The following is a 12,064-nucleotide window of genomic DNA, read 5'->3' on the forward strand; positions in this document are numbered from 1 at the left end:
TTGGAATCCCTGGTCATGATATACACTCTCAGCAAATCTTGAAGGGTGTCTAACTTTCATTATGCCATGGTATATGTGAATATGTCCACGTACTTAGTGTGAGATGTGGTCGGTGATGAATGAAAAAATAAGAATACGGTGAGATAAATAAAGGACCTTTGCACATTTTCAATGGATATTAATATGTAGGTAATCTAAATAAAAATAGGAAACTGTATGCCTACCAACACTTATTAACAATATTATATTTCAATTACAGAACCAATAAAAAGCGCGACTGACAATAATTGTTTAGCTTTAGTTTTAAATCGTGTAATATTAAAATTCATTATCCCAACTGAAACTCAGAGTTATTAGAATTCCAGATTTAAATTTAAAAATATGAAAGTTCATTATAAAGTTCAAAAGAAAATATATTAATTTTATTAGATTAAAATATTTCCAATCAGTTATCAAAGGTATGAATATAGGCGTCTTTTGACAACCTTAGGCTTTTAGATGAATTTATAATTAATCAAAATGGAACGACGATCTTTGAAATCTTTGATGAATAAATATTTATCAAGGTCCTTTATAAAATGATTACCTAATTATTTTATATATTAAGTAATATTAATTTAAAATTACACGAGATTTAAGACCCTAATTTCTTTTAGTATTGATAAAAATGAAATTCGACGTCGATTTTTAAATAAATTCCAAAGACAATAACTAGTCAAATCTACTTGTTTGCATCATATGAAAATATTTCAAGAACAAAGAATATCATCTCATGCATATCGGACGTGACTGAAATTGTTATCGACTTACTTTGCATAAGCCAATGTATTTTTATGTTTTTTGTTCATATTTTTATTTTTACGGTTGAGAAAATATTTTTTTAAATAAAACTCACTAAGTAGTACTTTAGTATAATAATATATAAAATAATATGTTTTTTTTTGTACTACGTGAGGACTGACAGCTTCATCTCACAAATTTACTTAAAAATTAGACATAACTGGGTTAAATGTCGAATGTAAAATATATGTGTAAGAGACTAAGATGACAACTTAGTTATGAATATTGAAGTGTAAACTCTGACTACCGATTTTACGAATAATATTGTAGTAAAGCGAAGAAAGCATAAATTAATGGTCCCTTTAAGGTAAGGTAAAACCTAATAAATTAAGGAAATAATGGAAAAAAGGACACTGTCTTCATCTGACAGTAAAAAAATATGACCATTCGTGTAAAAATCAGTTGATGATGGCAGAAAAATCTATTTCACTATTTTCGAATAATTTACATTTATTATGTATATAATAGAACCTCATCACACATCATGCTGCCCTGATACTTCGTAAAGAATTTCAGTCTCACATTTATTTTATATTAATGCAATTTTACACGACCACGGTTAAAGAAATTTCACTTCCAAAATATGTATGTATGTATATTATGTGTGTATTATTTTTATTTCGAGAACGAATTGTCTTTGGTTTTTATTATTAATTTTATTTGCCGAAGAATTTATTGTTCTGAGCTCTATTTATATTATAATAAAAATGAACTATTTTTTATTACAACATGGTATGTACATTTAGCTCCACGGAAGCGTTGTTAATAGATCGCCCATTCCTTGAGCTCTGGGAGGTGGAGGGGGGTTCCAGCGTTTACAAAAAGTACAATTCACTGTGTATTTGATCCAGATCAAGAAAGAACCTAATGAGTTGGGAGAAAACTCTGTTAAAACCTGCATGAACCAGCCCATAAGTTCTTTTTTTTTAAAAACTTTTTTGTTCCACATACTGTGCCTATTTGATTACTAACCATGTTCATTTCATTCGGAAAAATCACTGTATTTTTTTTTCAATATTCGTTTCTTAATGAGAATTCAATAACAAATACCATACAAATATTAATGGATATACTGATAAAAAACGGCATTACGTTTCGAATTCATTTATGTTTTTAAAAATAATCTACTTCTGTAGTGTTGTGTATTCTGATTACCTAGTATGTCGGGTATTTAGCTCCGATAAATAATAATATTATGTTAATGATATTTTAGTTCAATGTATTAAATAATACAAATTTATTACAGGTAGAAGACTCACTGCAAACATAGAACGCATTAAAAATGGTGGCCTGTTTTCTTAGTTAATTACTTACGTACTGTTCATCTAAATAATAATGGTTTATTGTTTAAGAATTTTTTTTTACCTTTGTACGACCCTAGTAAAAAAAATTAAGAGTACACTTACCAGTGCATAAAAAGTTTTATTTGAAAATGGCTGAACGATTCCTTTAAAAGATTTTTTCTGGGGAACAATGTTGTACGAAAAAAAGAAGGTGCACAGTATTTGTAATTAATACACCCGGCCTCTCTATACAAAAACAAATCACCACCGGACACCCATGTGAGATTTGAAAGGTGGAAGGATCCTGAATCCGCTAGATCAATGTGGTGAAAGGGAACTCATTGGAGCCGCTTGGAGTGTGGAACTACTCGGAAATAAAAGAGAATAGAGGAGGTAAAATCTCAATTTGGGCTGTTGCGTTATTGGAAGAAAAACGGCATCGAGTGAATTTTACCCAGCCAGTGGAATACTACCCTTATCCATGCAAATATAGAGTAATTCGCTAACCTTACTTTCAGATTCATCACCCATACCCGTTATGCAGAAATATGCCGTGGCGTAACAAATGTTATGTGCACTTCAAAGTTGTACTGGTGGTCCCTGGAGAAACTTCCGAAGACCTTGGCAAGCGTGCAATAGAGTGTGTGTGTGATTTATATTCTAATTTAGTTTATCACGGTCCATGTTCGGTAAATAGAGACCTTTTCATTCGCTGTAAAAAACTGATGAACTTTTGAAAATGATAAATTTTCCCTTGTAGATACCAAATAGCAATGACTGACACACCGAGAGTCGGACCAACTCGAGAAGCTCGTCCCTTACAATTACTAATCTGATTATCTAACTTTTATTTTACAGTGGATGGAATAATAGTAATGTAGTTTGGTGGTGACATACTACAAGTACTCACCACATCTATCAGCTGCGACAGTTTCAGTTTGATGCACACCCGCAGCACGTCAGTGGTGTTGATCACAGGTCTGACAAGCTTATTATAGTTACTCAACAGGTCATCGTAGAGTCTCTTGGCATCCGGATTACCAGCGACCACGGTCTGCACGACCATGGCGTACACGAGCCATGCCCGGATGCCGATCGCGACGGCCGGAAACGACCGGTCACTATCCTTAGTCCGAAACCGGATGTACCGAGGCGTGAATTTTACTTTACGAGGCACTGTCGATTCCATTTTTGAACGATTGGAACCAAGCGGGGAACACTCAGACATTATTGAAAAACTAATCATTAACCATTTTCAAAGCACAAGTAAATTGTATTATTAATTAACTACTAAACCACCAATTTCTTTACTGCGTATTTCAAGCAATAAGTTTTATTAAGGGCCTGCAGGCGATATTAATAATTAAACCTTTAAATTATTCGGAAAATACCGTAGCTATTTTACATAAGTACGTTTTCATATTATCAACGGCGTGTTATTAAATTCCGATTGTTTTTGGTTATAATTTTCACTACACTTTATTTGCACGAAACATGCAGGGAATAATTATTTAATTTAGTGTAAATGTTATAATGTGATAATTAGTTATATTTGTTCACATTAATAATTTATATATGCAAATAAAACTATTTACTTTTAGTTGTATATTTTAAAGTGAAATAAATTTTGTTTATTGTGTAGTTAAATATGCGTATTATTTTTGTATTTACTAGTGGTAGAATAAATGTTAGTGTATCAAACCAGATTTGATTATTATGCTAGTATTATTTACAGGTTTTAGAATATAGCTTTATTTTGTCGTAGTTTGCCACGGGCACCGAACGAAAATAATTTTATTAATATATTGATACAAAATAAATAATCACTATTAAAAATAACAATTTCTACGATTCACTGCTAATTATTTATTTGAGCATATAATGATTATAGCAATAAGCGTTTTTTATTTAATTCAATTTTACAAATTCCTATTTATTACTCTCTATATCACATTTAATTTTTAATTAAAAGAGTGATTTTACCAGTGATTATGTAACGTAATAAAAATAGTTAAATATTCATTAATTGTTATGTAACATTATCTGTCGGGTTTTCATTCTATTTTTTCATCATCGCGTCGCATGTATATGTTAGTATTTCCGTTGTTTATATTTATGTAAGAAGTAACGGAGTTTTCGTCTCGTTGCAACGAATTCCACATGCTAACGGCCGTTATGTAACGGATGCAGGACTTTGGTCCTTATGCGCGCCGCGGATATGCGATAACGACAATGCCGTATGACCTCGTTTCCTGCGCCACATATTGTATATTATTCACTCTGACACCTGCCGTAGAACAAACACATATTTATTATATTACACATAAACAAAATATTAAAAATACTAAGATACTAAGAAAATAATATATTCCAACATAAAAAAAAAATGGGTACCGCTTTCAGAAGAGTCTATTATTAAACGATTAAGTATATAAAGACAGCAATGATGCTTATAAGGTTTAATCAATACATAATACTGTTAATTTAACTATTGTGTATATTGTACAAAAATGCAAATATATAAGGCAGTAATAGAGAGTATTTAAAAATGTAATAAGTTGTAGAAAAATATCTTAAATTAGATAATTATAATTGACTGAGATATTTACTTGGTGAAATTTGAAATTAAATCTTAATCCATGGAAGATGTGTATTATGCTGAATAAATCGTTTTAGTGACTCGTGTTTAGCCTTTTGAAATTTTCAGAATCTATGTAGGTATACACAGTGTAAATATTTACTATATTGTATATTAGCTACAGGCAGATATATAAAGCTTAAAGATGATGAATGATCAAATTCGGGGAGATATGGTAGAGTCTTATGGAATAGTACAAAATTGTTAGAATTATTATATTATTTGAAAACAAATAAAAAAAACAAAAAAAAAACAATAGGAAGCGATAAACTTGTGAAAAACTTTTGGTTGTTATAAAATTGAGATATTTTACAATAATATTTTTATGAAGGATTTTAAATAAGTTTAATACCGATAACGAAAAACTAATAAAAATCAAATCCACCGATGCGACTCACGGGTAATATTCGCACAAAATTTCGCGGTTCGCTCACTGTGCGAGTTGTCAGATACGATCAAAGGTTCCGCCATCTGTCACCGTCATACCGAAGCTATATTATTATTCGTTGCACATCCTTCGGATGGCCCAACGCCACTTAAGTTTCATGTCTCGGGACAGTTGGCGACGCGAAAACGGGCGCACGTCTATTCGAGGTGGCGGCTGTAGCGCGACTGCCGGGAAATCCCGATACCGCCCTTAAATCCAGTTTTTCCGACCCATACAATATCCAGGCACAAATACAAAACCGTGCAACACAAACGTGTTTAGCAGGTTTTATGAATATCAATATTGATAGTATGATCATTTATTCCTGAACTTATAGTGCACAACGATATAATGATACGAGCCTGGTAGATGTTACGACACCCATCCTTTTCCGTCCCAGACACCCTGTTATTATTATCTCGAAACTTTTACCAAATTCTGGAATCCTGAGTGAATGAGGTCAATTTATTTAGATGCGAACTTAATTATTGTTTTACCAACGAGATTCATCCCGACATACCTTTTTTGCAAAAGAGAAATTCCCACTGGAAAATAATAATATTGTACTTGATTATTCAAATTATTCTTTTGACACTGGTTATAATATGATATATATACAATTTGTATATTTAGCATGACATATAATGCAATTGGCTTATTATTAGTGCCTATCGTCATTTCCTATGAGGTAATAAAAACAATCGTCTGACCGGTAACGTAGCAAGGGTGAACAATTTCTGTGTCAACGGTTAAGTAATAATGGATTGATGTTGAAAGATATTTCTGATGAAGATATTTGAGCCCTAGTACAAAAGGGCAAGCTGGGTGATAAAAAAATTTAGAAAACCAGGGCTCGATTCAGTCTATACCACCTTTTGAGCCAGCATAATATGCTGTCATATTATGATCAATTCACAGTTAACAAATCTAAAACATGAAAAATATTAATCGTTATAAATTTGATCCAACTCTTTGATGTTTATAATACCCGTACCTATATAAAATAATAACTATAAGAATAACTTTTACCCATATATTTTTTAGGCTATAATACGAGTCTAATAATCAACAATTTCTGATGGAGAACGCTTTTTTTTAAATACAGCACCTGCACCGTATTGAGCTGAGATTTAAACTTGGCGAGCAATCATGTCAGATACAATAGGCCGATTGACTAGTAGTTATTGATTGCATACTATGAATTAGCCGTTATTGACGTACGGTAGCCGATATCAGCCTGACTTCTCGGAAATCGGTCAGCTAACATTAAACTAGTAAAAGGTGTGTTACAATTTTACAGAAAATATAATTACACTAAATTGCAACAAACTCCTGGTTATGAAAGCATCAAAAGCAGGTCCCGGCTTAATCTATGAAAGCGGGTCTATTTATTGAATGTTAGTGCACCTACTACATCAGTGAGGTTCAAAAGTTTTGGGTAAAAACAATACATAGTGGGAGGGGCGCCGAGCTAGAGAAAACGATACAATAAACGTGATGTAAGTACGGTAGACAATAACATCCATAAATAATAGCCCTGCCTACTTCATGTGCATATTCATGGTTATTTGGCTCCGCTATATAGTAGTTTACTAGAAATTAGTAAATATGTATTGTTCCCTTTTGAATTGATTTTTGGTAAGTATTATTTATTCATTTTGCATGTCTTTATCAGTAAACAGCCCTGGATTATTGGTATAAGCCCACCGCTGCTCAAAAATGCATGGTTTTTTCAGTGTGTATGTGATCCAATAATTTGGGTGAATGGTTAATAACCTATTCCTCCTAAAAAGTTTATTAATATAACCTCCATCATGTGGCATACCAATAATGCTTTGCTTAGGATAAATGACTTTTATTACTTCATTATACAGTCCTGCTTGAAGAAATTATTATGAAAAATAATTAATGATTTTCGAGTGTACATATCAATATGTATAAGCACCCGCAGGCCGCAATACGGTACTCAAGTTCGAATCCCGAGTCTGTAAAATTCACATGTTTTTCAATATGTGCATGGACTCACAACGTGCACCAAATGGGTTGAGCAAGTGAATAACATAGAGTTCTTATAAAAAAAAATCTGTTACAAAACCTCTTTGTGAATCGGCTCGGATCCCATATCGGATTGTAGGGCCAATTAAAAAAATCGTACATATATATTATTATTACGATAAGGCTGAGTAATGATGCTTTTATGTATAAAAAAATACAATATACGTTTGTCACCAATACATCAACAAAATTATCAGCGCTTTTTCCGATCTTGTACATTATTTTTTGCGACAGAAAAACAGTTTTTTAGTAAAAGTGTGCTATATAGTAGTACCTATGCACTTGAATATGAATATATAGGGACGTCACGCTGTATTCAACGTGATGGATGAATTCACAACGCCAATCCATCTATGACACCACTTTTTGCGAACATCGCGCATCGAAAATTCTCGCAAAGAGCTTTCGAAGCTCATTAGAGAAGCTTTCGCCATCAGTTACATTCTATTCTAAAGTGATTGTACTAGCTACAAGATCAATTCTTTTCAAAATTCAATGCCTCAGATATTTTAAAATATTTTTATTTCAGTAGAACTATAAATGTTAAAAGCATTTATTGAAAATTAAGATATTCTGTAAATATAACAAAAAATAGGTACCCACTTACTACATAAAGTGTACATATTTGCAATTTTTTAGGAAAACTTAGGTACAATAAAATTATTATATTTCATAATTAATAATCATCATTATCTCTGCAATCTGGTGTAACTCCATGATTTTTCAAGTAAATTCCTCGAGTCCTATCAATTTTCCTGAAACCAAGATGTCGAAGATCCTTTCTACTCCATCCTACTAACCGAAACAATATGCTCTACCACCCATGGCCCCCACAAGGGGAGGCTGACATGGCTCTAGCCTATGAGCCCGGGCTCAGGGGGGGCGTGCCGGGTTGACCAGATAAATGAGATAAACACACATCTTAAATTTGCTCTAAAAGTTAAAAAAAAAAATTAAAGATTATTACTTTTTTATAATATAAGGCTGTACGATGCAATTTTTGGTTAATGTGTGTTGATAGGAACTCGACAACTCCGTAATTCTAAGTGTTAAAAATTCGCTAAAAAATACACTGAATTTTATTTGACCTCGAATAACATTTGGAAAATGTCACTGTAGAGCGTCAGACTGTCTTTAACCTTAGCGATAGGTAAGGGGCCCGACAAACATCCTGGCGTGGGGGCCTGTTTCAAGATGTGGGGGCCCTGCTACCAGCATTTCATCTTCATGCAGGTTTTGCTAGAATTGTATCATACTTGCAAACATTTTATCCAACCTATCGGAGTCGCCAAATATGAATACATTAGAAAATAATGTCTGACACAGCACACAGCTCTTGATTATAGTTATACCACCACAATATTATGTCAGTCTCACAAATTGGAAATCCATCAGTTATAGTTTTTGATAGCGATATTTATTGTCTCACCCTATATTAGCATCGACCTAATGGATGTATAGATCGACGATTTTTTACTAAAAACTCAATCTATCTGTGCGTACAATAAACATCTCTAACTAGACAGACATATTTGTATTGGATTTTGGATTATTAGATATCAATCTCTTTACCGGCTAATGAACGTTCAAATAATTCAAATGACTTAGATAATTCATCTGAACGAATCTCACCAGTTTTTCTCGCTAAATGACGTATAATTTCCGTTTTAGTTTCATTTAGTGTCGGGTTCATATTCTGAACTCCAGGCGGTACAAGATATTATTTAATTCGATTTATTTATTAGTACTTAATTACCTGACTATCTATTATTATTACAACGTTTTTATTAGCTCGTATTCTTATTTGTCCGGTGGTTGTTTATCCGGTACAAACCTTGCAATCAATTTTTAACTAACTTTCCAACTAGCTAGACATTTGAAACTTTTAGAATATATCAGAACACGATGCCAATGCATTCTTTTAATACTTGTAGCCATCTTTAAGTAGAATTTAATTCATTTTCAGTTAATTCTGTTTTGTATGAAAAGTTATTTCGGAAGAAATCCGTAATCTAATCCACTATTATTGGTTGCTAGGGGTCTGGGGTCCTAGCAACTAAATTATTAATATATACGCGCGTTACTATGGAAATCAAAATGACATTTCAGTATTATTTCTATCAAGTACAAATTTTTTTGATCGTTTAAGCTATCATGTCAAGTTTATATGATTCAACAGAAAATTTATAAACGTTGTATATAAGAAGTTCTTTTTATCTTGTAATTATTTAAAATAAAAATGTTATTAGAAAACATATTTAAGAACTATTTATTATTTTTAAACGAGCAATGCTGAGAATTGCCTTACCTAAGTAAAATAAAACTATTAACTCTTTTAAAGCTGTAATATAATTTTATTTTTAGCTGGACTAAACTGAATAATAGAAGACCTCTGCTGGCTTTTCAAAGATACTTTGTGGTTTTTTTGAAATAGTTTCGGTCAGAAAAAGAAACAGCAATCAAATATAGGCATTCTGCGAAGACCCTCATATCGTAAAACCTATACATATAGAATGTATTGGATAGATACACTACATATAATGGAATGAGCGAAAAAAAACAATCTTACATAATAAATGAAATAATTGGGATGAATATCGGCTGATAACGTACAATATAAAAAATAATCAAACTTAATAGCATTCTAATTACTGGATACATGAAGCGTATAATTTTTAGGGAAGACAGCCATTCTTTACTTTCTTATACCATTACCATTCCATTAGTCAAGCAATCTACTACTGAGATTTTATTAATTGGTTTTTTTCTCTAACACCACAATATACCATGGGGAAAAACTAAATGGTGGTAAATGGTGGTAAAATACTTATGTAGTAGTAGCAGTGAAATGATCACAAAAATATTAACGCTTGAGAAAATCACAAAAGTTTTATGACTTAACCGGAAATAGATCTCGTAACCCTTGGTATGAGAAGCCAATGCCATATGCACTGTTAGTACTACAAATTTAATGTCCTACGAGATAAAGCTTTCCCTGCTTATTATAAGATAAATTCTATAAATATGTAAGGTAACTAATTAATAATATCAAAAAGTGTTTTCATTTATTTTCACTATATCTTTCCAATAAGAAATAATAAAAAAAAATAATGGTAGAATATCATAAAATGAAAGTTTTAACAACACAATTTTCACTGTATAATTGGACTTTTTTGTATTACAGTACCTTCCTAAGTAACCAGATCAAAAATCAACGCGCAAAATAAAATGCAATACATATGTGCTTGAACAAATTTTCCAGTGGAATTGTATGGAATAATTTACGAATAAAACCAGAAATATTTGCCTTTTTCAAACAGCAGTAAAACTTTTATTATGGGCATGAGGACAACGGCATACGTTTGCCTTTTTTCGTTAGGTTGTCGCCAGTAAAATTGAACCATCCATGCATCACGTTTGCCTTTTATATACGCGTGCAATATCCATGAACCCGCATGCTGTACGCCTACCTTAATTGCGTCGATCTATTTGAGTGATTCGGATATTACAAGTAAATCTCAATCACAATACAGTCGTTTGATATCTCTAAGATCCTGAAAAAGGTCAATCAAAGATTTGAAATTTACCGACAAGATTGTTGCGTAAGTACTGTCTCGGTTTCTGCACATTTAGTTATATATTTAATCGAGCTGCACCTCATTTTCAGCACGTCATAATATGCATTATGCAATGATTTATTTCAGTCGCCATTTCCTTTATTCTAATTAATATTAATTGCCACTATGGAGGTACCGCCGATTCTTAGTAACACTGAGGTAGATAGGAAAATCGATTCACCCGATAATCGGTTTTATGATTTATGCAAAATATAAGGCAATCATTAAAATTAACCCAAAATATGCCAAGTTGACGTACAATAAATTTCAGCAGAAGGCTAAATTTGACGAAATGAATATTATATTTGAAAAAAAAAAAAAAAAAAAAACACTTAACCACCCGAATTTTTCTCCATTTTGTTTTGTTTCTATGACATAATATAACCGCCATTCCATGTAAAAATGCATCGCAACTCTGTAGCTTTATGTATAATATTCTATACTGTATTCTCACCCTGGAAACGGATATAGCGAAGAAAAGAATTCATTTGAATTACTTTCTTTTTGTCCGCCCAAAATGCCATTCCAAAAATATATGGATAGGTATTGTATATTTGCATTCTATCTTTTATATAAATGTTTACAAATAATATATTCATTTCTTAATATATTGAGGAGTGTTTGTAGAAATAGGTATACATGCCAAATTTATTAGGTATTCATATGAAATAAATTAAAAAAGAAAATATGTAAAATACTTTACAAATAATCGCACCTTTTCAGTGACATCGAGTAGGTACAGAAAAAAAACTTATTTTAGTTTTTGACTCACATTTTTTCTAGAAATATTCCATATATTTAGTAAAACAAAAACATTTCACCTAATGTCATATAGACCCATTTTTACATCCATGTTAATAGGTAGGTACTTCATAAAACTATGAAGTAGGTAGTCAACACTTATTTTTATTATAATTTATAACATTTACATACCAACTGCCGTAGCATCTGAAGAATAAAGGGGTCCTCGTTAATAATGAGCTAGTTCATAAATTTCATTATTTTATAAAATGTGGTTAAAAAACTTTAGAGTTAAAATTGGAACCAACATTGAGAATTCGCGTTCATGTATTTTACCTATTGAGCTAAAGTGTTTAATTTGAAATTGATATTCTGTTTGTATAATTATTTAACATAATTGTTTTTCGGCAATATTTTTAAAAACATTTGGTTGAAAATAAACCATTTTCTGAGAATTGGGCTT

The 12,064-nt window shown here is 31.7% G+C and overlaps 1 protein-coding gene across 1 annotated transcript in view; it reads right to left on the bottom strand.

The window, feature by feature from the left end:
• The window catches only part of LOC147079231 (acetylcholine receptor subunit alpha-like), an 836,032-nt gene extending 830,683 nt beyond the window's left edge, over positions 1–5,349 (bottom strand). Inside the window, exons 1-2 of the mRNA XM_085954767.1 lie at positions 5,160–5,349; positions 3,034–4,410 (exon numbers count right to left, since the gene is read on the bottom strand). Of these exons, the coding sequence (XP_085810893.1) occupies positions 3,034–3,369 (336 nt within the window). The 5' untranslated portion in view covers positions 3,370–4,410; positions 5,160–5,349. The remainder of the gene's footprint in view (positions 1–3,033; positions 4,411–5,159) is intronic.
• Between the last annotated feature and the right edge of the window lie 6,715 nt (positions 5,350–12,064).

Source organism: Rhyacophila brunnea, unplaced genomic scaffold (assembly GCF_057557595.1).
Source record: "Rhyacophila brunnea isolate RB1 unplaced genomic scaffold, BYU_Rbru_1.0 scaffold_10, whole genome shotgun sequence".
NCBI lineage: Eukaryota > Metazoa > Arthropoda > Insecta > Trichoptera > Rhyacophilidae > Rhyacophila > Rhyacophila brunnea.